The following is a 26,370-nucleotide window of genomic DNA, read 5'->3' as shown; positions in this document are numbered from 1 at the left end:
TAGATTTGAGTCTGGTAGCACAGTAGAGACCAACAAGATTTTTTGCCTATGAGTTTTGAAGAAAAGTTGTTTTTTATACCCCACTTTTTTTTACCTTCAAGGAGTCCCAAAGTGGCTTACAACTACCTTCCCTTCCCCTCCCCACAACAGGCACCTTGTGAGGTAGGTGGGGCTGAGAGAGCTTGGAGGGAACTGTGACTGGCTCAAGGTCACCCAGCAGGCTTTATGTAGAGGAGTGGGGGGGGGGAGAAGAAGTAGAAGAGGAGGAGGAGGAGGAGGAGGAGTTGGTTTCTATCTGACTTTATCTACCACTTAAGGAAGAATCAACCCAGCTTACAATCACCTTCCCTTCCCTCCCTTCCTTTCAGGTACCTTTCACATGTCCTTGTGGGTTCCCAGTCACGCAACTGGGTCTGGCATCTGCCACTGTGCAACTGGGCCACAGTTCTCCAGGGAAGAGGCTGATAGAGTGAGGTTAGGAGGGAAAGTTCAAGATGGGGAAAAAAGATACGATGGTTTCAAGTTTTCTATGTTTTATTTGTTGTTTTAAATTGTCCTTGCTGAATTGTTGGCTTTTTTTGGTATCTTCTGCTGTTTAAATAGTTCTTGAGATTTCCATGTTGTTGTCATTTTAATTATTTTTAATATGTTGTTAGCCACCTTTGTGGAAACACTTTTTTTTCCCCTCCAGCTGAGAGGTGGGGTCCTGTGTGCTAAAACTGAGTGCCTCTTGATTTTAGGCTGGAATTGTTGGTTTTAATTCAAAACTGATTTGAATTGTGAATGTGTGTGTGTGTGTTTAATTATTTTATTGTATTTTACGATGTTTCAACAGTTGCCCTGAGCCTGACTTCAGTGGGATAGAGGGTGCGATAAAAGCCAAAAATAAATAAATAGATAGATAAATAAATAAATAAAAAAGTTTGAATAATTAACTAACTGCTGACTTCAAGCCAGCCATACTCACTCGAGTGCTGGAACAGGCACAGAACTCAACCACAAAAGGCGCAAAGGAACCCAGTGAACAATGTCCAAGCTAATGCCAAGCAATGCCCAGTGCCAAGGAACCCAGGAGACAATGCCTAAGCTAGGCCTACTCAACATTGCAGTGACCAACATGATGCAACTACTTGAGTGCCAGGATTCGAGTGGGATCAGAGGAGCATTCCTATTGTATTAGGTGCTGTGGAACACAGGCAGGACAATGCTGCTGCAGTTGTCTTGTTTGTGGGTGTGGGTCTGATCCAGCTGGGCATGTCTTATGTTCTTATGAGAAGTGGGGGAGGAATTCAAACAGAAAACACTATCCATGGCTACTAGTCAAAATAGATACTAGTCATGGTGCATACCTGTCCTCTCCAGGATCAGAGGAGCATGCCTATTGTATTAGGTGCTTTGGAACACAGGCAAAATAATGCTGCTGCAGTCTTCTTGTTTGTGGGCTTCCTTGAGGCACCTGGTTGGCCACTGTGTGAACAGACTGCTGGACTTGATGGGCCTGGGTCTGATCCAGCATGGCCTTTCTTATGTTCTTATGGGATTGTGTCCTTTGAAGCATGTAGTCCCTAATTGTAATGCTTTTTGAAACACAGTAGAAATATGCAAGTGTGGAGATTCCCCCCCCCCCAGTTGAAATATCTAGCAACAGTTTAAGATTATTATTTTGTTGAACTGCCATGGATAAGTGCAGTGGAAATATAAAGGCATGCATTATTTTTGCTGGCTGATTTGCAGATGATATATTCTATTTCGTGTTGCAGGTTTTTTTGCCAGTCATCATGCTTTTTTAAGGCGACAGTTCCCATACAACAAAGACAGGGGAATTGATGGCTACATCTGCAGTGCTGAGAACCAGGATTGACAATGGCGTGTCTTTTAAAATTATTATTATTTATTTGGCTGCCGCAGTGCATCAGTGTAGGTTTGGGGACTGCCAGAAAAGGGGAAACGGAGGCTTGCGGATGGTTTTGTACACAAATCACAAGTTGGCAATCATAACTGTGAAGCTTGAGCAAACTGTTGCCAGACATTTCATTTCAAATGAAACCCTTTTGGGCATGCAAATGGGTGTGTGGGTGTGAAAACCTCCTCAGGGCTTCCCTTCAGAGGAGGAGAAGGAATAGAAGTGGAAGAGGAAGAAGAAGAAAAAGTTGGTTTTTATATGCTGACTTTCTCCATCACTGAAAGAAGAATCGAACCAGCTTACAATCACCTTCCCTTCCCCTCCCCACAACAGACACCCTGTGAGTTAGGTGCGGCTGAGAGTGCTCTAAGAGAGCTGTGACTAGCTCAAGGTCACCCAGCTGGCTTCATGTGGAGGAGTGGGGAAAACAATCTGGTTCTCCAGATCAGAGTCCACTGCTCCAAACCACCACTCTTAACCACTACACCACGCTGGCTTTAATACATTAAAAGTCCTAGTTTTGTTTAATCTACCTTGCACTTTTGTATCTCACCCATCCTCCAAGGAGCTTGAGGCAATGTACCTCGTTCTCTCTTTCCCTTTTCATCCTCACAACAGTCCTGTGATATAGGCTAAGCTGACGGCATGTGAGTAGCCCCAAAGTCCTCCAAAGAGTTTCGTAGGGTGGCCAACTCTGGGTCGAAAATTCCTGGAGATGTGGGGGTGGAGCGTGAAGAGGACGGGGTTAGGAGAGGAGAGGGAACTGAGTGGAGTATATTCTTATACAGTCCACTCTCCAGAGCAGCCCTTTTCTCCAGGGGAACTGAGCTCTGTTGTCTGGAGAGCAGCTGTAATTCTAGGAGATCTCCAAGCCCCACCAGGAGGCTGGCAACCCTATGGAAGAGGGGGGATTTGAACATATGTTTCCCAGAACACGCTAATCACCACACCAAACTAGCTCTAGAGATCATTTCAAAACTTTTGCTGTATAAATTTATTAAGGTTATTTCCAGGCCACCTCTCCACAAATATGTCTGGCTTACAGTATTAAAAATATTATTCACTTTTATGCCATCATCAGTTTTTAATACCACTGATTAAAGTACCTCGTTCCCAAATCCTGGTCTGGTTGTGTAGTGAGTTGAGCCCCTAGGAGCAAACATTGGGGACTAGTGGGTAATGGTGATCAATCATTACCATGTGAAACAGCTACAGCAATCTAGCAATTCTTGTTTGTTTGATTTGTTTTTTTAAAGCACTCCAAAAAGCTCTTGTGGGGGAGGCTGAGTCAAGGAAAATGCTGCCAGTATAACTTGGACCTGCATAAAAATTCAAACCGTCCCATTCACATGGCGCTGAAAGGCACTTTGACTGCAAACTGTCCAAAGACAAGATATCATAACAGTTTGGAAATAGTTTCACCATAGTACGGGGAAGTAGCAGCAGGACAAATAGAGGATTACGTGACACGGATGCACCTCAAAACAGTGTTGCAGTAAGGCCAATCAAGTGTAGAAAAAGACCCAGTTTCAGATAGAGTGTACTGGGGACAGGAAAAATCTGGAAAGTGGAGGATTAGAGAATAATGTTGGGTGGATGCTCCCCAAAACAGCATCAAATTTAGAAGCAAAACATGGGGAAAGACCCCTGCTGAAGCAACCCCAGTCGCTATTACAAAGTTCCAGCCCTTCAGTGAGACAGAACCCCATACAATAGAGCACTATGAATTGTTTATGAAGTTCTATCAATTCTCTATTAAGGTCTAACAGCTTCAAATTAATGAGGAATGAGGAAGACAAAATGTTAACTGAAGTTACCGGGTGAATGGTTTCAGACATACACACCCCTTGCCCCATGAAATGACTAACTTCCTCATGAAAGTCCGAGGCAAGGGCAGGCTCGCCAAAGGTGTTGCTGCCCTAACAAAAGTGTTTAGACTAATTGAGAACAAGCATATCCCAAACCCTAAACTGTCTGAATCCTAAAGTTTTACTCCCAATTCAGAAAAGAAATGCTTCTGCATATTGTCCACTAGATGTCAGGATGACATAAGAAATAAAACACCTCCAGGAACGTTTGAAAGTTCTCAGTGAAGCAAAAGTCTGTGCCAAAGGGCTAAACGACACACGTTACACATAGCTGTGTGTTTCTCTATTCCTGAATAATTTTCAAACCAAATCAGACTAATTTCTGGGGCGGGGACAACAGTCTTGTGAAATGATCCGTCTCTGTAGTAGCCGTGGAATAGCCTGACTGAAGAGGTCAGGAAAGCTCTCATGTTCCCATTTTAAACATAATAATAATAAATAATATATTGTATTTATACTCCACCCGTCCCCAGCAAGCTGGGCTCAGGGCGATTAACTTTGTGTATGCATACAAATATAATACAAGATTTAAAACAAATTTAAATCATAATGATGTTAATACAAGTTCAATACAGATGGCACCTAATAGCACTTCACCTTTGGGGGGGGGGTGTTATAGCAGGGTGGCCGTCCACCAGTAACCAACACCATGTCACTCAGTCCGAGGGGATGGGGGGGAGAAGAAAGGAGAAAGGATGGAGACAGGAGGGCTCCGGGATAGGAAGAACACAAAATAGGGAAGGTAAAGGCAAGCAAGGGGAAGATCTCCAAGGTCACCCAGCTGGCTTCATGCGGAGGAGTGGAGAAACCAACCCGGTTCACCAGATTAGCCTCCGCCGCTCATGTGGAGGAATGAGGAATCAAACCCGGTTCTCCAGATTAGAGTCCACTGCTCCAAACTACCACTCTTAACCACTACACGCTGGGAAGGAAGGGAAAGGAAGGGAAAGCAGAGAGAGGAAAAAGGAAACGGGAAGGGAAGGGAGGCCAGACTAAGATGTAATTCCGTTGTTTTCCTCAACCATAAGCCTGGTGGAACATCTCTGTCTTACAGGCCCTGCGGAACTGGGCTAAGTCCCGTAGGGCACGAGTCTCATTAGACAGAGAGTTCCACCAGGCTAGGGCCAGGGCCAAAAAAGCCCTGGCTCTGGTTGAGGAAAGCCAGACAATTTTAGGGCCAGGGACAGCTAAAAGATTTGTTCCAGTAGAGTGTAGTGCTCTCTGAGGGATATATAGAAATCATAGAATCACAGGGTTGGAAGGGACCATACAGGCCATCTAGTCCAACCCCCTACTCAATGCAAGATCAGACTAGAGCATCTCTGACAAGTGCTTGTCCAGCCTCTACTTAAAGACTGCCAGAGCGGGGGAGCTCGCAACCTCCCTCCCTAGGTAGCTGATTCCACTGTTGACCAACTCTTACTGTAAAAAAATGCATTCCTAATATCCAGCCAGTACCTTTTCACACACAATTTAAACCTGTTGTGAGTTCTATCCTCTGCTGCCAACAGGAACAGCTCCCTGTCCTCCTCTAAGTGACAGCCCTTCAAACACTTAAAGAGAGCAATCCTGTCCCCCCTCAACCTCCTCTCCTCCAGACTGAACATTCCCAACTCCTTCAGCCTTTCCTCGTAGGGCGCGGTCTCCAGGCCCCCGATCATCCTCGTAACTCCTCTACACCCACCCAATTCTGTCCAAGACGTTTTTGAAGTGAGGCCTCCAGAACTGCACACAGTACTCCAGATGCGGCCTGACCAATGCAGTGTACAGCGGGACTATGACATCTTGCAATTTGGATGTTATGCCTCTGTTGATGCACCCCAAGATCACATATAGGAGAGGTGGCCCCGCAGATATGATGGTCCCAGATCGTTCTGGACTTTAAAGGTTAACACCAGAACCTTGATCCTGATCTGCCAGCCCAGAGGTGACTGTCGCATGGATTACTGTGGCTAGATCGGTACAAGACAGGTAATGGGTCAGCTGCTGGAAATCAAAGGGGACTTTTACATAGTTCTGAGAAGGGGAAGATTTTCATATACATTCATATACCTCAGAGTCACAGTAATGAAGCTGATCTGAAAACGGAAACAGGAAAAGGGAATATATTCATTAAAGATATATCCCAGAATCTCTCTGTTGGGCAACACTGTCACCAACACCTTTCCTGTATCCAAGTCACATGCTTTGGACATGATAGAGGTCTACAGAATTATGTGTGGTATGGAGAGAGTGGACAGGGAGAAGCTTTTCTCCCTCTCTCATACTAGAATGCAGGGTCATCTGCTGAAGCTAGAGGGTGAGAGATTCTAAACAGACAAAAGGAAGTATTTCTTCACATGACGCATAGCTCAATTGTGGAACTCCCTGCCTCAGGATGTGGCGATGGCTGCCAACTTGGAAGGCTTTAACAGGGTAGCGGACATGTTCATGGAGGAGAGGGGTATTCATGGCTACTAGTAAAAATGGCTACTAGTCATGATGCATACCTGTTCTCTCCAGGATCAGAGGAGCACACCTATTATATTAGGTGCTGTGGAACACAGGCTGGATGGTGCTGCTGCAGTCATCTTGCTTGTGGGCTTCCTAGAGGCACCAGATTGGCCACTGTGTGAACAGACTGCTGGACTTGATGGGCCTGGGTCTGATCCAGCACAGCCTTTCTTATGTTCTTATCATCCCTACATATGTTTAAAAAATGTACCTCTCTGTTTACAGCTGCAATAATTTTGTGCTTCATTTAGAAGATGATACTTGTGCCTTTCAGCCCTCCAGTTTTGCACTCATGTTTTACGCCAAAGCCCCATCAAAGGGAGTGACTCAATAAAGGAAGCTGCGGCCCTCACATTGCAAGATCTGAGCAAGATGGTTGATGATTGGACATTTTTGGAGGACATTAATTAATGGAACTTGACTGCTTTTACTCATTGATCACCTACTTAACCCATGGCACCTCCTTAAAATAGCCCGCTGTTCTAAAGTGGTAAAAGAACACATTACTAAGTACCCAAACAATCATTAATCTTTAAAAGGTGTCTAACGCCACACAACACCCGATAGTACTATTAAAAATTAGTTACGTAAAAACTAACTTACATTAATCTAAAAAAACCCTACAATAATTAAACACAAACCTTAATTAAGTTAGACAGCGAAAGGACAACATATAGAACATGAGAAAGCATAATGTTTTGAGCAGAGTTCAGAATGAGCGAGAAAATGTCTAAACTTGCTATCAGAAAACCAAGCTACACACATCAATCTTAGACGTCTTGGATGTCCACACAAATGATCCTCCAAGACCAACTGATTATATATATGATATATATGATTATATATCCGGCTAAGATTGACACATCAAATGTTACAATGACTTTGCGGAAATTATTCAGAGATGACTGCTCAAATGTTCACGAGATGTATCACCCAAGTTCAGCTACAAGGCAGGCCTTTGTTCTGTGCTGTTCAGTGAAGTTTCACCTCTTTAGAAATCTATTTTCTCTGCAGCTTTCAAACATTATGCCTGTTGGTAGAAGAAGCTGGAGTTGTGTCTTATTCATCTGCAGCAGTGTTCTCCTTGCTTTATTCCAGAAGGTCTCTTTTGACCTTCATCTGAAACGCCTGTAATGCAAACTTCACATTATATTGGTCTGCCAGCACACAGGTGCACAAACTGATTCTGGAGCAACCTTAGGGAAAACAGGCATTCAGTAAGACTATGGAAAAGCAGCATTCGGTCTCAAGGGAAAAGGCAGCGCAAAGATTAGTCAGAAGGCTACTTCGGGAAATATTTCCAGGATGGGCGGGGGGGAAGAAGAGGAGGAGGAGGAAGAAGAAAAGTGGGTTTTTATATGCCAACTTTCTCAGCCACTTTAGGAAGAATCAAACCGGCTTACAATCACCTTCCCTCCCCCTCCCCCTCCCCACAACAGACACCCTGTGAGGTAGGTGGGGCTCAGAGAGCTCTAAGAGAGCAGTGACTAGCACAAGGTCATCCAGCTAGCTTCATGTGAGGAGTGGGGAAACCAACTGGTTCACCAGATTAGCCTCCGCCAGTCAAGTGGAGGAGTGGGGAATCAAACCCGGTTCTCCAGGTTAGAGTCCACTGCTCCAAACCACCGCTCTTAACCACTACAGGGAACAAGACACCAAAGGGGAAACTGTGGTTGTTAAATGGAAGGCTATTCATTCACTCATGTTTGTATATGAACTATCATTTCCCTCTTCAGAAAAAAAGTCTGACAACTTTTTTTAAAATGTACAAAGCACGCACATTTACACATACTGATGCACAGATAAAGTGATGTTTATCAAGCTGATGAGAAAGTGAGAAAGAAACTGTTACCTGCAGCGAGAAGGATGCATGAATAGTCCTATGGGAGCACACAGTATGCTGAAAGTCCAGGGCAGGATAGCTTACCCCATTAGTCATTGTGTTTTTCAACACATTGCGCAATGTCCCTTGGTGGAGTTCCATGCAGTCCTTTCTGGACAGCATCAGCTCAACACTGACAAACATCAGGTGATTCTGGTGTGGTTAAAATGTGTGCTGCCTCAATTGGAAACACAGGGCTCATATAGGGGAGGAGGGAGTCTACTTCTGCAACATGAACTAACATCACTTTAGGTCACGATGGACAGCTGTGTTAGTTTGTCTGCAGCAGTAGAAAAGAGCCAAGAGTCCAGTCGTACCTTAAAGACTAGCAACACTTCTGGCAAGGTGTGAGCTTTGGTGAGTCACGGCTCACCTACAGATACCTGGGGTACAGATAACTGAGGTATGTGAAGAAGTGAACTGTGACCCACAAAAGGGCATACTCTGCCAGAAATTTTGTTAGCCTTTAAGGTGCTACTGGACTCTTGCTCTTTTCTAACATCACTTTAGGGAGTTTACCCCATCGATTTAGATCTTTTGCAAATAAGTTAAATATGTAGAAGATCTTGTCAGCGTGGTGCTGTGGTTAAGAGCGGTGGTTTGGAGTGGTGGACCCTGATCTGGAGAACTGGGTTTGATTCCCCACTCCTTCACATGAAGCCTGCTGGGTGTCCTTGGGCTAGTCACAGCTCTCTCAGCCCCACCTACCTCACAGGGTGTCTGTTGTGGGGAGGGGAAAGGAAGGTGATTGTAAGCCAGTTTGAGTCTTCCTTAAGTGGGAGAGAAAGTCGGCATATAAAAGCCAACTCTTCTTCTTCACCCACAGTCATGAGCTAGATTTGAGTCCAATAGCACCTTAAAGACCAGCAAGATTTCCAGGGTCTATTTTTTTTAGAGTCAAAGCTCCATTTGTCAGATACCAAAAAAAGGAGATTTGGCCATTTATGCTTGGTTATTAGCTGTGCGATCCCCATGGGACTGCTCCACGGCTTCTTTCGACTTCTTAATGCTGCTGCAGTCATCTTGTTTGTGGGCTTCCCAGAGGCACCCGGTTGGCCACTGTGTGAACAGACTGCTGGATTTGATGGGCCTTGGACTGATCAAGCAGGGTTTTTCTTATGTTCTTGCGTTCTTCATGACTTTCTCATCCCTCAGCAGTCACTTCGCGGCCGCCATTCTCTTGTTCCGCATTTCTCAGAATTTGTTTTATCATGAACTTTAACTTTGCCTTGGACCCAAAGCAAAGGTAATTAAGGCAAAAATCATGAATCACTCTACTTTCGGGTTTATCTCTCTTAACCCCCCTGCCCCTGTTCTTGTCTCTCTGCCACTCCTCCTCCCGCTATCCTCACTCCAACCCCTCCTCTTGGGGATTGAAACGTGCGACCCAGACGGCAGCAGGGGGAATGCTGATGGAAGTGTGTCAAAAACAAACAAACCCATACATAGCCATTGCAGCGATCGCTGGTGGGGGTGGTGGCGGAGGGAGAGGCTCCCCGCTTATTTTCTTATTTTTCCATTCTATCTCTAAAATTAAACTTTGCAAAATGGGAGGGGGGAATCTCATGAATGCCTCCTTAATACAATATGGCTGTGAATCAGATTTCCACCATCCCCCTCGCACCCTCTTCTTAGGGGCTGATTATTTGGTCAGTTTTGCAGAGTGGGGTGGCCTTTGGAGAGGACTGCCCCCACTCCATGGAGGGCATTTGGATTATGGCTGGTTGGAGGTTGTCCTAAGCCCCCCCTCTCTTTTTTTGTTTAAATGCCCACCCCCATTGCAGGCCTTAGGGGGCTGGTGATGTGCTTTTCCTGGGGGGAAAACTTGCCAATGAAAGACTAGTGTATTCGCGGCGCAGGGGGGGGGGGAACGGGACTCTGCAGATCTGCCCTGGCTGGACTTCCTCCGGGCTGGTCTTCCCTTGCTGTTACTGTCCCACCCTTCTCCATCCCTTGTCCCAGCGTGGTGTAGTGGTTAAGAGCGGTGGTCTGGAGCAGTGGACTCTGATCTGGAGAACAGGGTTTGATTCCCCCACTCCTCCACATGAGCGGCGGATGCTAATCTGGTGAATCGGGTTGGTTTCTCCACTCTTAATGACAGTTCAGTTCAAGGTTGGTTAAATAAAAGTGTACAATTGTCGTATCCCCTGTGTCAGCAACAAATTGGTACCAGTTTTATGGGAAATCAATATACCGTATATACTCGTGTATAAGCCGAGTTTTTCAGCCCCCAAAAAAGGCTGAAAAATCCCAACTCGGCTTATACACGGATCAATACGCTAATTGGGCGGTTTCTCCTTCAGAGCCGCCTGAATTGCGCTCCCGCCGGCCAGCTGATTCACCTCCACCCCCCCAGCGCGCTCCCACCGGCCAGCTGATTCCCCCCCCCGCCCACCCCCACCGCACCACGCCTTCTGCTGTGCAGCGGCAGCGGCGGTTTCTTCCTCCCCACCTCACCCGGGCTGGTCCTCCTTCTCTACAGCTGATCCGCGGGCCTCCAGTTGATCCGTGGGCCTCCTCCGGGCCAATTCGCCGCCTCTCCTGGTGAGTAGGGGGTTCAGGGGCTCTTCCCCCTCCCCCCCTTGGATGGCACTGGGGTCGGGGTGGGTCTGGAGGGCCCGGGAGGCCGGCGGGAGGGCGACCGAGGGCAGGGGCGAGATCGTCCCTGTGCTCTAAAATGGCGGCCACCATTTTAGAGTGCAGCATTACCGGTAAAGGGAATTTCTTATTGACCTTCGGCTTATACGCGGGTCAATAAGAAATTCCCTTTTCTGGCCTCAAATTTGGGGGGTCGGCTTATACTCGGGTCGGCTTATACCCGAGTATATATGGTAATAAAAACCACATTTATAAGAATTAAATACCAGCCACATAACACACACATGCACAAAATCATTTAACTGTTAAAAAGAATTAGTAACAGGGTTGTATCTAGGGTTGCTAACATCCAGGTGGGGCCTGGAGAGCTCCCGCTGTTACAACGGATCTCCAGACAAGAGAGATCAGCCCCCCTTGAGAAAATGGCTGCTTCAGAGGGCAGACTCTATGGCACTGAAACTTGCTAAGGTTCCTCCCCCCCCCCCCACAACCCCACCCTCCCCAGACTCCACCTCCAAAATATCCAGGTATTTCCCAGAGCTGGCAACCTTATCTGTATCAAGCAAAAAGGGGAAAACTGCTACCTAATGACCAAAGGCCTCTTCTTAGGTTTCTCTTAAACTGCAACTATGATATCTAGCTGACAAGGTATCTTATCTATCCGTATGCATTTTGCTTCAAAATCAAATCAATACTGCACTTAAACTTTAAATTTGCCTGTCTAATGTAATTAACATGTCCAGATTTATTTGGACTGCTTATCCCTTTTAAAACTGGTATCTGGCACGATTTTGCTGATTCAACAGCTGCAGAAGCAAGATTTATTGATCAACGCCCAAGCCAACAACAGCCCAATATTAGCATTGACTGCAAGAACTATAATTTTCAGAATTCCAGCAATAATTATACATTAAAACAAAATGGTCACACGCTAGTTCTCTTGCTATTTTGGAGCAAATCCATATAACATAACTCAATCCACAGAAAATGGAAGCACTGGGGAACTGGGGTAAAACTAGGGTTGCCAGCCTCCAGGTGGTGGCTTGAGATCTCCCGCTATTACAACTGATCTCCAGGCAACAGAGATCAGATTACCAGGAGAAAATGGCTGCTTTGGACAGTGGACTCTATGGCATTATACCACATTGAAATCTCTCCCCTCTCCAAACCCCACCCTCCTCAGGCTCCACCCCAAAAAAATCTCCAGGTATTTCCCAATCAGGAGCTGGCAACCCTAGGTAAAACTGATAGAGAAATTGGTGTCCAAACTATTGTAGATGAAATAACACACCCCCTGAACAAACAGATACACAGCTTAGGGTTAGGTCTGGATGCCTGTGTTTATGGAGAAACAGGAAATACCAGCCATAAAAAATGTATCAAGCTGGTGTTCTATCAGCTGCCAATCAGCTCTTATGCTCGACTCAGGATGCTGGTAATGCCCTTTCAAGTCCTTAACAGCTTGGCTGCAAAGCACCTGCTGCCCTGTCTCCGCCCACGTCAACCTGATAGAGCTTTGAGAACCAAAGACGGTGCCTTCCTCTAGGAATCAAACAAGCAAGCAAGCAAGATTAGGTTGGTTGCGGAGGGGCCATGGCTCGGTGGTACAGCACTTCCTTGGCATGCAGAAGGTCCCAGGTTCAATCCCCGGCATCTCCAGTTAAAGGATCAGGTAGCAGATGATGTGAAAGATCTCCACCTGAGACCCTGCTACCAGTCTGAGTAGACAATATTGACCTTGATGGACTGATGGTATGACTCAGAATAAGGCAGTTTCATGAGAAGACTCATTGGGAGGGCCTTTTCAGAAGTTCCCCCCTTTGGCATGATCTCCCACTGGAGGTGAAAGAGGTATCCCCCCCCCCCCACAGGCCTTCTAGACTAAGACGAAGGTGTTTCTAGTCTGGGAGGCCTTTAAGATGAACTCGCTGACCTTGCTATGGCACCTGCTGGTTTTAATGTACTTAGAGTTGTCACTGGAAGGGCCCTGATAAGCCAACGAGTTGAACCTCGATGTAAATTGTTGCTGGTTTAATGTGATTGTTTTGTTGTTCTTTCTTATTCAGTGCTGTTTACATTCAACAGGCGGCATTTTAAAAAAATGCTAAGACAAGCTGCCCAATTTCTGGGCAAAATACAATATAATTTTTGAGGTTCCTGTGTTTGGAACTGGCAAATAGTAAAAAAGGACTCGTTTGAAGGCACTCCAACCCTTTCCACTTTTTTTTCAAGGAAGGAAGGAAGGAAGGAAGGAAGGAAGGAAGGAAGGAAGGAAGGAAGGAAGGAAGGAAGGAAGGAAGGAAGGAAGGAAGGAAGGAAGGAAGGAAAGACAAGACAAGACAAGACAAGACAAGACCAGACAAAGAACAAACTTACATCGAATTCATTCAATGCGGCAGCAAGCTCCCCGATGCCAGTGTGCCCCTTATTTTCATCAGTGGGCGAGGTGGCTTGAGCAGCATTCGAGATGCCAGCGATCGCTTCCTGGACTTGCTTGAAAACGTAATCCCTGTTGGCTCTAGTTGCTGCCACGTCAGGGTGGCGGAGGAAAGCTTGTGAGGCAGTGTACAGCATGGTGGCGTTCTTCTTCAGGGCGCCACGTGCAGCCGCCATCTCATCCCGACAGTGGGGGTCCTTCAGTTCCTGCAAGAAGTTGTTGCTGCTGTTATTATTTTTTAAAAAATAAATAAATAAGCATAAGTCATTACAGAATTTGTATCATCTTTGTTCAAAACACTTGGAGGATACCTAAAAAAAGATCTGCTTATCTGAGTCGTGCCCTGCTTTTCCTCCGAGTACCGCTGGGCGGCATAAAATGGATACATCACACCACAGGTAACTTGGTGTAAAGAAAATGTATCCCTAATTTTCTTTAGGTTGCAATTTTATGGTTCAGGCCTCTTGGCCTACTGCATTCTGATATTAAACTCTGAGGTCTGATACAGCACAAACAGGCCTCTCACAATTTACAGCTTGAGAGGTTACTTTCAGTTTGGAGAATGCATTTGAAGGTCGCGGCCTGGCAATTCCAGCTGCGGCCAGTATACTCCCATACCCCCTTAATGGAAGGTCATTAAGGGCTATCAGTATCCTTGGTTACAAATCTGCCAGCTCATCCTTATCTCTACGTGTCCAGGTGCCTTGCATTTCTGCAGAACGCCACTTGCCCCTTGACACTCGGTTACAACAAAGAGGAAAGCGATGACATGACAATTAATTTTGGGTTTATTGGCCTCCTCGCTCTCTCATAGGCTAACTGGCCATTGGCTTTTGAGATTGAGAGGATAAATATGAACCATGTTCAATCAGAAAACATGGACGTTGGGACACGCTGGCCGTGTCCTAATCTTCATCACCCTTTGTGATTCTTTTGCCCTAGGGGACCCTTTTGACTGATGGAACTCTGAATGCTGAAACAAGCTTCTTGAAAACTCTGAACCTATGGTAATATGTAACTCTTGAATCTAAGTGCCATGCCAAACTGCTTGAACTAAACTGTGTAGTTAGAAACCATAAGCTTTCTTGTTTTGTGCTAAAGCAGTGGTTCCCAACCTTTTTTTGTCCAGGGACCACTAGGACTTTTTTGTTCGGTCCGTGGACCCCCAGTTGGGAACCAGTGTGCTAAAGGCTTCACGAACTTATTTTTTTTCTGTAACGAGCACAACCTTTGAATAAACCTTATGCTTATTAATTGGCGTGTCTTGTAATTCTGTGGGTCCCAAGACTAAATCTGAGAAGTGCCTTTTTGTCGTTAACCACCTACCTGGTGTAAACTTTTGCTGGTGCTAATTCTCCCCTAGCAGGGCCTCTACCTTGCAGAGAGAGTGTTACACTTCATTTGGGAATAGCTGGCGGGGGTTGTCCTTGGCCTTTGCCTGGAAGCTAATCTTTGGACAGGGACTGGTAGCAGCAGAATTCACTGAGTTCAAGAGAGACGCCTGAGCGCAGTGGTTTTGTTTTGGGAACCTTTTGACCACCTCTAAATAAACGAGGTACCCGCCCAGCGGAGGCTGGAGGCGTTCCTCGACACTTGGAAAAGCTTACAGCTTTGTAATGCGTCACCCAGGTGACGCATTACAAAGCTGTAAGCTTCACCAAGTTACCTGTGGTGTGTTGTACCTCTTCTAGAGCCAGCATGGTATAGTGGTTAAGAGCAGTGGTTTGGAGCGGTGGCGTCTGATCTGGAAAACCGGGTTTGATTCCCCACTCCTCCACATGAGTGGCGGAGGCTAATCTGGTGAATTGGATTTGTTTCCCCACTTCTACACATGAAGCCAGCTGGGTGACCTTGGGCTAGTCACAGTTTTGCCTAGATATGAATTCACATAACAGGTTGGACTCCTAAAATGTGTCATTACTTTCACTGTAAATCATAGCAGGTGGTCAGAAAAAGTCTGGGTTTTTTTCCCTCTACATGGAGAAGAGAGGTGTGTGTCTGTTTAAAGACTCGAAGGGGGGGAATTCACAGTGCAATACTAATCCTTCTAAATCCATTGAAGTCAATCAGTTTAGAAGGGTTCCACAATTACAGGCACAGTTATACAAGCTTCTGCGGGCAGTGAAAGATTGTTATCTCCAGCAGGGGTGGTAGGCTAAGGCGAGAGAAGTGAATTTCTCCATAAGGTCCAGTAAACCAGCGTGGTGAAGTGATTAAGAGCGGTGGTTAGGAGTGGTGGACTCTAATCGGGAGAACCGGGTTTGATTCCCCACTCCGCCACATGAAGCCAGCTGGTAGAGAAAGTTGGCATATAAAACCAACTCTTCTTTTTCTAACTTGGTATCTGGGTCAGCCGGATAAATTCCCCAGCTCTTTCAAACATTGGAAGTGCGGTTGTGGGCTGTTTTGCAACACTCCTGAATTTGTTTCCTTCACAGAAAGGGAAATTTTAAAAAGTTTTTTTGAGACTGGGGATCTCCCTATCCTCAACCAGGAGTGGCCATAGGGTAAGAGAAAGGCTGCTGCCTCTTTAAAGAGCCCCTGCCCATTTTACAGCCAAGGACACCTTTGGGTGGGGCTCAGAGGGGCTGGTCCCTGAAGTACCAACAACCCCGTTTCTCGCTTACAAGGGGGACTTGTCTGCTTCATGAGAGACAAGGAACAGCAAGGAGGCCGGCTGAAATTGCAGAATCGTCTCTGAAAGGACTTGGGAGGGGACAGGTAAGGAGTTTGCTGGGTACCCGCTCCAGACTGTGTGGGAAAGAGGCCAACAAGAGGAAGAGGAGACAAGCCACTGGTGGGGAGCAGGACTCCCCACCCCCTGACAACGCCATCATTAGATGATCAAAGTCACTGTGTACACATAAGGGATTCTGGTTCCTCATTAAAAGAATATATATTTATTTTAGTAGCCTAGCAGATAATGTCTTGTGCCCATAAACACTGCAAAAAGCTTTTTATAATTACATGTGACCCATTTTTTTAAAAGGCAAACCCTCTACTGCGATCAAAGCCTGGAATGACCAATTAAAGAAAGAAACACTGAATACACAGGATTCTTAAAAGGAATTCTTTAAAATACTGATTCCGTACACAGAATGTTGTCGCTTTTATTTATATACATATTTTAATTGCATTAACTGTATGTGTCACAACCACTTTTCCCCCTGAGAAAGTTTCAACAGTTAGAGCGTCTAACTAAGAAGACCTAGGAACTCATTTCTAGCCAGCCATTTTCTTGCTGGGCATGCCATTTTCCCTCAGCATAGCCTACCCCACAGGTTTGTTGCGAGACTAAAAGGGAGGAGGGAAGAACCATACATGTATGTGTTTTTGATGAACCACCCTGAGTTCCCTGGAGGAAGGGCAGGATGAGGATAGGTGGATGCTAAGCAAGTCTGAGTCTGGCGAGTACCAGCATGGGAGGTCTCCTGGGAATCCTGTGTATACCACCTTAAGTTACGCAACCAAAGAAAGGTAGGATTAAAATGCAATAACTAAAATTCCTTCATAAGGCTTCATTGTTATCACATATCCCAACACATATCAGCACTTAAAAGGTAAAGGTAGTCCCCTGTGGAAGCACCGGGTCATTCCTGACCCATGGGGTGACGTCACATCCCGGCATTTACTAGGCAGACTGTGTTTACGGGGTGGTTTGCCAGTGCCTTCCCCAGTCATCTTCCCTTTACCCCAGCAAGCTGGGTACTCGTTTTACCGACTTCAGAAGGATGGAAGGCTGAGTCAACCTAGAGCCGGCTACCGGAAAACAAAGCCCCAAACTACTCGGGGCTTGACAGAAATGGAAACAACCTGTGCATAAAAGGCCATTATTTCCCCACATACTTACCTGTTGCCTTCTTGCAGCGACATAGTTCAGCTTCACCATCTCTTTCCCAAATTCCTTGAAGCGATTTGCAAGGTCTTGCTCATTTGTGGCATTCTTCACAGCTTCTAGCGCTTCTTCTACCTATAACATAGGATAGCAGGAAGGGGGGAAGAGAAGAGAAAGAAAGAACGTATATTAAGTTGTGCCAGCTGGACATGCCCAAGTCCCTGGGCACACCTAAAACAGCTATTTGGATCCAAGCCCTGAATTGTGACATTGTTCATGCTTTAGCTATATAGTTAGTGAAGCAGCCTAATTAAGAGGGAGCCCACATTTTTTAGGCTTCCTGGGACTGTAGTGAGAGATTAACTGAATGGGTGTTAAATTCCCTCACAAACCTGGCTGATGTCTATCATGAATATATATACACCTTGCACTGGGTAAAAGAAGCCTCTAGTCTGTCTCAAAAGATTATTTCAAGTTTGCAAATGCCTTGATTGCTGCAAATACCAGTAAAATTAGATTTTGTGATTCTAATTGCTTCCAATTAGGCCATCAGAGAGAGGGCAGGAAGTACCCTTGAAGCTGCCTTATACTGAATCAGACCCTTGGTCCATCAAAGTCAGTATTGTCTACTCAGACCGGCAGCAGCTGTCCAGGGTCTTAGGCAGAGGTCTTTCACATCACCTACTTGCCTAGTCCCTTTCACTGGAGATGCCGGGGATTGAACCTGGGACCTTCTGCATGCCAAGGAGTTGCTCTACCACTGAGCCACAGCCCCTCCCCAGTAGATAAATAGATAAGTACTACTTTCCATCGTCGTTTGATTCACTTCCACTGAGAAAAGCCCTTGTATCCCACTTCCAATTGTTGTTAGCGCAACCACAGGGGGAAAGTAGAAAGCCGCCAGGCTATTCTGCCCTCATCCTGTTACTGCTAAGAGCCTTCCCTCTTATTTGAAATTGCTGCCAATGTGACCTCAGAGGAAGGCAGGAAGCTGTCAGGCCCCCTCCACGGCATCTAGATTATGCTCAGCTAAGAAGCTCCTGCCCAAAGGAGACTCGTTTTACATTTTAAAAATCTCTGTGTGGAGTTCTGATTCCCAAAAGCTAATTTTGGTTGCCAAAAAAGCAGGATGACAGCATGATTTTGCTCCTGGTCTTAGGATACACCTGCTTGCACCCCGTAACATATGGAGTCGATACTGTAAATGAAGGGAAAGGCAAAGAACTACCTCCCTGTGCTCCACCACATGGTACATGATTCACCAGTTTTCAAATACAAAAGAACACAGCAGGTACAACATGAAGAGCAGCAGTACCGATGTATTAGTGACTGTGAACCTTCATTTTTTTTATTTTATTTTATTCTTGTGCTTCTACACAATCTATTCCAAAAGCTAGGAGTTGTCACAAACAGACAAGCACACCATCAAGCAGAAAAACACCCACCACAGTTGTTCAGATTCACTGTACAAAAGAGGAAATTCTGAGGTTTGCCATCAAGCTGGCATTGCAAATATAGTCATAACAGTAACAAATAAAACTGTCATGGCAAATTACTATCTCGCAGTGGTTTATGTGAAAGCAGGGGATCACGACAAGAATAAAAAGTATTTCAATATTTTAATTCCATCTGCTTGCAAAAACATCCTTCCCACCAATGATGATGATGATGATGATGATGATGATGAAGAAGAAGAGTTGGTTTTTATATGCCGACTCTCTCTACCACTTAAAGAAGAATCAAACCGGCCTACAATCATCTTCCCTTCCCCTTCCCACAACAGACACCTTGTGAGGTAGGTGGGGCTGAGAGAGTTCAGAGAGAACTGTGACTAGCCCAAGGTCACCCAGCTGGCTTCATGTGGAGGAGTGGGGAAACCAACCCGGTTCACCAGATTTGAATTCACCGCTCCTAACCACCACTCTTAACCACTAGACCAGCTGGCAACAATGACACTTTGCAAGACAATCCTGTCAAAACAGCAAAATGTTCACCTTTAAGAACTGAAAAACACTACCTGAATCTAAGCCAGAGTTTTCAAATCCGAGGGGGGGGGGGCTAAATATCTCCACCCAAAATGGAAATAAGATGTTGCTACTAGTCTGAGACTCCATATATGTCACCAGTGAGAACAAAGTATAGGACTTGTCAGCAGACTGATAAAACTCAACACATACTCACTGAAGATATTTTCCTGTCATGTCACTACTCAAGGCTGAAGGACATTTTTTACGCCAAAGCCCCCACCCCCCTCCCCAGGAGACACGTTTTTATGCCCTCAAAAACCATCATGGTACCATCAGTCAGAGGTGAAAAGGGAACTCGCCTTTAATATCAAACCAGAAAATCACAATCAGGCTATGTGCAATTGAGATGTCAGCGCTCAAGGAAGCAGCCAAATTGACTAATATTGTGAATAGAAGATTGATGGAAGAATTTCAAAAGAATTGGGAGTTATATTTTGATTATTTATCAAAAATAATACATAGATAGAAAAATGTTATTTTAATATATTAATATATTATAATATATATACAATATAATATAAAAAGATATACATAAATATATATACTCATTTATATCTTAATTACCATTAGAGAGTTTGATAAATATATAACAGTAGATTTGATACGGAATTATCAGCATATCCAGGAATGTTTTAAGGTAATATAATTACAAATGAAGAAAAATAAATTAGATTAAATGTAAGTTAGAGAGTAAATGTTTAAGCATTTGTTATAGCAAAGAATATACTGTGAGTTCAGATTGATAAGAAATGCATTAATTGATACAGAATGTATTGTTCCCGCTCTGTTTGTCGCTTGAGGAGGATCTTGTCATGGATATGGGATTTAAGAAGTGTGTGATGTGCATGAATTGTATGTATTTTTTTTAATAAAACAATAAAACAATTTAAAAAAAGGAAGTAGCCCAATTTTCATGGGTACTCCCGGAAATCCTATTCAAGACTCTTTCTTCTGTGACTCTCCAAGGCCCCATGCACCCCGGCCACAATTAACGACTGGTTTCTGCAGGACAATAACTGAATACTCCAGACCACTCAACATTCCCCTGACAATACCAACTTCTGAGGAAACCTAGGGCTTTTCCACATTCTTATTTTCCTCACTTGTAAACTCCTACTTCTTTGGGTGTGTGTTTTTTTCTGTTCCGCATGGGTTTTTCTCCCTCTAGTGGTCGATTCAATATTACATCGGTTTATGCCTGGCATAAAAAAATTAAGTTTAAACATGCAGGGAGATAGGCCAGAAATAAACTGATGTAATATCAAATTGACCATCACAGGGAGCAATACATGTGCAGAACGGGGGGGGGGGGGGGAGCAGAAAAACAGGAACATACAAGCGAGGAAAATGAGAATGAGGAAAAGCCCATAAATGAATGCTTAATCAGGCAAGATATCCTCATCTGAGAAATGTGATGCAGCGGTTCTAGTGTCAGACTAGGATCTGGGAGACCCCCACATAATAGCTGTTTTCACACCCTCTGAATAATGCACTTTCAATGCACTTTGCAAGTGGATTTTGCTGTGTGAAACGGCAAAACACACTTGAGAAGGATTGCTAAACTGGATTGAAAGAACGTTAGTCAGCATGTGTGAAAGATATAGCCATGAAGCTTGCTGAGTGACCTTAATTATTTATTTTATTACATTTATAACCCACCCTCACCATCAGAAGCCAGGCTCAGGGTAACTCACATAAACCTAAGTTATATCATAAAAACACAATAAAACAGTTAAAACAATGGTTAAAACCAGGCCCGTAAAATCAGTAACAAGCAACAATATATATCCAGATGGTGCAGTTAATATGACATATCGGTCTCAGCAGGACCTGATGTATTCCAGACCCCCATAACATGAGGAAAATTTGGTGTGGGCTGGGCTGCTCAATCTCTCTTTCAGCCTAAATCTACCTCACACGACTGTTATGAGAATAAAATGGTAGAGAGAATGATATATGCTGCCATGAGATCCTTGGAAGAAGAGATGGCTAAATTAACAAATGATTGGATAAATAGATAGATAGATAGATAGATAGATAGATAGATAGATAGATAGATAGATAGATAGATAGATAGATAGATAGATAGATAGACAGACAGACAGACAGACAGACAGACAGACAGACAGACAGAATCATAGAGTTGGATGGAAGGGACCATAGAGGCCATCTAGTCCAACCCCCTGCTCAATTCAGGATCAGCCTAGAGCAGTGATGGCGAACCTTTTAGAGACCGAGTGCCCAAACTGCAACCCAAAACCAACTTAGTTATCACAAAGTGCCAACATGGCAATTTAACCTGAATACTGAGGTTTTAGTTTAGAAAAAACAACTCATACATTAACATCCCCACTTCATTCCATGCTAGCGGAGTCGCTCTGCACAGGATTGCGAGGCCGGATGATCTCCGGGGGGTGCGCCCCTCACCTTATAGAGCGCGTAGTGCAGGTACAGGTAATGGGTGCGTCGCTGGAAGTCGCGGCTGGCGGGTAGCGGAGCTGGAAGACAGGCAGGCCGCACTTGCAGTGCCGTAGGCAGGAGGCATGCCACAGGACGCGTCTGAAGAGCTCCAGCTCAGCCAGCCCCTCATTTGGCGCGGCGCCGGGGCCCGGCTCTCCAAAGGCCGGCTCCCCGAGCCAGGGCTCCGCCAGCGCCTTGTTGCCGCTGCCAGCGCATTCCTGGTTGCAGTGCACCTCGCTGTCGTGCACCAGGCAGTGGAGGCGCAGACTGGCCTCCAGGGCGTGGATGCTCTCCTTCCAGCCCTCGCCCTTGTATTGCTCCAGCGTGTAGGCGTAGGCGCGCTGCAGCGGCAGCAGCTCGGCCGCCGGGAAGCCGCGGACGTTGGCCAGCAGCAGCGGGAGCAGCAGCCCCTGGCTTCGCCACTCCATACCCACCTCACCGCCGCTGCCTGCTGCTGCTGCTCCAGAGCCGCTCGGAGGCCCATCGGGAGGCTCCGGGAAGCAGGGGGGGAAGGAAGGCGGGAGGCAGGCCCGGACGGATCCCACAGGGTCTTAGCACAGCCGGTGGGCGAGGGGAGGGACCAAATGGCCAGAATGCACGGGAGGTTTTGCCTTGGATTCGCAACTCTCTAGATGTGCTGGGGCGATGGCGCGTGTGCCAACAGAGAGGGCTCTGCGTGCCCCCTCTGGCACTGTGTCATAGGTTTGCCACCACTGGCCTAGAGCATCCCTGACAAGTGCTTGTCCAGCCACTGCTTGAAGACTGCCAGAGAGGGGGAGCTCACCACCTCCCTAGGTAGCTGATTCCACGTTCGAACAACTCTTACTGTAAACATTTCCCCCCTTAATATCCAGCCGGTACCACTCTGCCCTCAATTTAAACCTGTTATTGTGAGTCCTATCCTCTTCTGCCAACAGGAACAGCTCCCTGCCCCCCTCTAAGCGACAGCCCTTCAAATAATTCAAATTCATCACATTTACTGCTATGATTGTGTATCTTTTAGGGAACAGTGAAATGATGACCTTATAAAAGTCATGAATAAGGAATGGCTTAGGTAACCTTCAGCTATCTGATAATTTGAATTATTGCATTTGATACTTTTTTTCATTTGCACTATTTTCTAATTTCGTAATCATAGAGTCGGAAGGGGCCATACAGGTCATCTAGTCCAACCCCCTGATCAATGCAGGATCAGCCTAGAGAATCCCTGACAAGTGATTGTCCACCCTCTGCTTGAAGACTGCCAGTGAGGGGGAGCTCAACACCTCCCTAGGTAGCTGGTTCCCCTATCCAACAACTATTACTGTAAAAAAATAATCCTAATATCCAGCCAGTACCTTTCCGCCTGCAATTTAAACCCATTATTGCAAGTCCTCTCCTCTGCTGCCAACAGGAACAGCTCCCGGCCCTCCTCTCAGTGACAGCCCTTCAAATGAGCCTTCTAACAGAAGATACTTACATTATTATTGAGACAGGAGAATTTTGCCAGCAGTTACAGACTTAAAATACATGGATACTCATGGGGATCCTGAGCCAGATACTGATATTTAAACCGATGGGGGGGGGGGAGGACAAAGTTGCACAGTTCATTGACATACGCAACAAAGAAAGATGAAAACCAAGTGGGGCCCAAGGGTGCAGGCACACTACCGCCATCCCAAAGGCAGAATTAGGAAATTAACTGAAAAGCCTCTGAGGCAGAAACGAACATTAACAGCCAGAAATGGGGACCTTGAATGGGAAGGCCCTAGGCATTCTAATTAAAATGGTTATATCTGTCCTGTCTACAAGCCTTGCTATATAGACATACCTGCTAATAAATGGAAATAAAGGTTACATCTGAGGTCTGAGCAAACTAAGGGTGAAATTTTAAACTTTGTAATAATGTACATGGCAAATTTAAATATTAAGCCACTACCTGTCACTATCCTTCATCTCCAGAGAGAGCCGGCAGGGTTTGGTGGTTAAGTGCAGAAAACTCTGATCTGGAGAACCGGATTGGATTCCCCACTCCTCTACATGAGTGGCAGAGGCTAATCTGGAGAACTGGATTTGTTTCCCCACTCCTACACATAAGGCCAGCTGGGTGACCTTGGGCTAGTCTCACTCTCTCAGCCTCACCTACCTCACAGGGTGTCTGTTGTTGGGAGGGGAAGGGAAGGAGATTGTAAGCCAGTCTGATTCTTCCTTAAGTGGTAGAGAAAGTTGGCATATAAAAACCAACTCTTATTCTAATTCTTATTACTACTCAGAGGATTTTTGCAACAACAAAACAAACCCCACAAGATCACAAGGTTGGAAGAGACCACAAGGGCCATCCAGTCCAACCCCCTGCCATGCAGGATCCCACAATCAAAGCTCTCCCAACAGATGGCCATCCAGCCTCTGCTTAAAGACCTCCAAAGAAGGGGATTTCACCACCCTTCGAGGCAGGGCATTCCACCATCGAACAGCCCTCAAAGTCAGAAAGTTCTTCCTAATGTTTAGGTGGAATCGCTTTTATATTAGTTTAAATCCATTACTCCATGTCCTAGTATCAGGAGCAACTGAGAACAAGCTAGTTCCCCTGTCAACATGGCATCCCTTCAAATATTTAAACATGGCTATCATGTCAACCCTTAACCTTCTCTTCTCCAGACTACACAAACCCAGCTCCTTAAGTCTCTCCTCATAGGACATAGATTCCAGACCTTTGACCATTCTGGTCGCCCTCCTCTGGAAACGCTCCAGCTTGTCAACATCCTTCTTAAATTGTGGAGCCCAAAACTAGACACAGTATTCCAAGTGAGGTCTGACCAATGCAGAATACAGTGGTAGTATTACTTCCCTTGATCAAGACACAATACTCCTATTGATGCAGCCCAGAATTGCATTGGCCTTCTTATCCGCCATATCACACTGTTGACTCATGTTTAGTTTGTGGTAGGGCTGTTGAAAAAAATTCAGTAAAATTCGGATTCAGCAAAATTAGGCCCATTTTTATTCGGGAAATGCCGAAGTCCGAACTCCCCCTATTCGGATTTGTGGGATTCGGCAAGGAATTCGACGTCCCCGAATAAATTTGGCTGAATAAAGCTGGTAGTGCGGATCAGTTTAAAGACCCACCCATCCGCCTTCTCGGGGCTCCCAGGAAAGCGGGTGGGTGGGTCTTTAAACTGATCCCCGCTGCCAAGGCTGGCAGCACAGATCAGTTTAAAGACCCGCCCGCCCGCCCTCTAGTATCCTTCCTGGTATTGATATCACGCTGATATCACCCAATAATTGTTTGGGATTTCTTTTGTCCCCTTTTTGAAGATGGGTACCATATCTGTTCTCCAGGAATTCTCAAAGATTATTGCCAATGGTTCTGAGATCAATTCGGCCAGTTCTTTTAACACCCTTGGATGCAGTTCATCTGGCCCAGGAGACTTTAATTCATTAAGAGTAGCCAGGTATTCCCGTACTATCCCAGTGTCTATACTATGCTGTAATCCCTCTACTGCATCTTCTGCTTCTTTAACCCCACAAAACTAGCTTAAATGAAAAATTTTAAAAGTTACAGCTAAGGGAATATAAACGGAACATGGGTGAAGTTTGTATTGAATACAATGGAGAACTTAAAATATTTAGACACACAATTTTTTATGGACACATGGAATTCCCAAAACCATATGAATATTCCTGAATTGGCCACCTGGCAGCAACACCGCTACAAATCTTTTACCCAACCCAAAAAATTATCCAGTTTTTTTCCAGAATATCAAGTAATTCTAAATGTACATAACTTCCCTGGGAAAGTTACTGCACATATTTTCTTTTTTATAGAACACAACAATTGGGTGTGACTGATTTAATGGCATGGGAGAAAATTCAAAATTATTTAAGAATTCTCTTTTAGCTACACCATAACAGTCCTGCCACAAGGTTGATGGCCCACATCTGGCTGAAAACTAATAAGTCACATGTGCATGAAGTGCTAATCATATAGAGGCTAAATGTACAGCATATGGAAGATGAATGACAGATGAAGACGTCTCTCTTGGAAAAGCAAACAAATGATGTAGCAAGTATTTGGACAAAGGATTGTGAAGCTATGACATTTACTTAGAAGTTGTTTTTGAGACAGACTGAGTTATCATGCAATATTACTACCAGGACAAAATTAAGAATACATTAAAAGAGGAAGCCCTGTGGGATGTGATCCAGTTAAAGCAGGAACCAAAATCATTTGTGGTCAGTGCCATAGCTGAAGGATTTTTGCAGAAAGTGGGCTCATATTGTTTCTACATATTCACACACACACACTGATGATTTATCACATGAACACATAAAGCTGCCTTATGCTGAATCAGACCATCAAAAGGTCCATCAAAGTCAGTATTGTCTGCTCAGACCGGCAACAGCTCTCCAGGGTCTCAGGCAGGGGTCTTTTACATCACCTGCTTTCCTAGTCCCTTTAACTGGAGATGCCGGGGATTGAACCTGGGACCTTCTGCATGCCAAGCAGATGCTCTACCACTGAGCCACAGCCCCTCCCCAAATGCTTAAGGCAGGGGTGGGGAACCTTTTTCCTGCCAAGGGCCATTTGCTCATTTATAACATCATTCGGGGGCCATAACCAAGTGTAGATCTCCCGGCGCGGGGGGGGGGGGAGAGGCTAGGGTTGCCAGGTCTCCAGCCACCACCTGGAGGTTGGCAACCACAGGGGAGGCCATGCAGAGAAGGCCTGGAGGGCACCCCCACTCCCCCCGCCCTCCCCACTCCCAGGCGGGAGGGCAGCCAGCGGTGGGCCCCAAGCAAACGAGTCGCCAGGGGGGCGCAGCCAGCAGCTGATCTGCAGGGAAGGAAGGGAGGAAGGAAGGAAAACAGAGAAATGGAGGGGGGGGAA

General features: G+C 45.5%; 1 protein-coding gene across 1 annotated transcript in view; it reads right to left on the bottom strand.

The window, feature by feature from the left end:
• Nucleotides 1–26,370, bottom strand: part of CTNNA2 (catenin alpha 2) — a 633,745-nt gene that overhangs the window by 427,253 nt on the left and 180,122 nt on the right. Inside the window, exons 5-6 of the mRNA XM_056855155.1 lie at nt 17,032–17,151; nt 13,121–13,387 (exon numbers count right to left, since the gene is read on the bottom strand). Of these exons, the coding sequence (XP_056711133.1) occupies nt 13,121–13,387; nt 17,032–17,151 (387 nt within the window). The remainder of the gene's footprint in view (nt 1–13,120; nt 13,388–17,031; nt 17,152–26,370) is intronic.

The sequence above is a fragment of the Euleptes europaea genome, chromosome 9 (assembly GCF_029931775.1).
Source record: "Euleptes europaea isolate rEulEur1 chromosome 9, rEulEur1.hap1, whole genome shotgun sequence".
Taxonomy (NCBI): Eukaryota; Metazoa; Chordata; class Lepidosauria; order Squamata; family Sphaerodactylidae; genus Euleptes; species Euleptes europaea.
The sequence above is the reverse complement of the archived record's forward strand: the minus strand, read 5'-3'. Positions and strand labels throughout refer to the sequence as shown.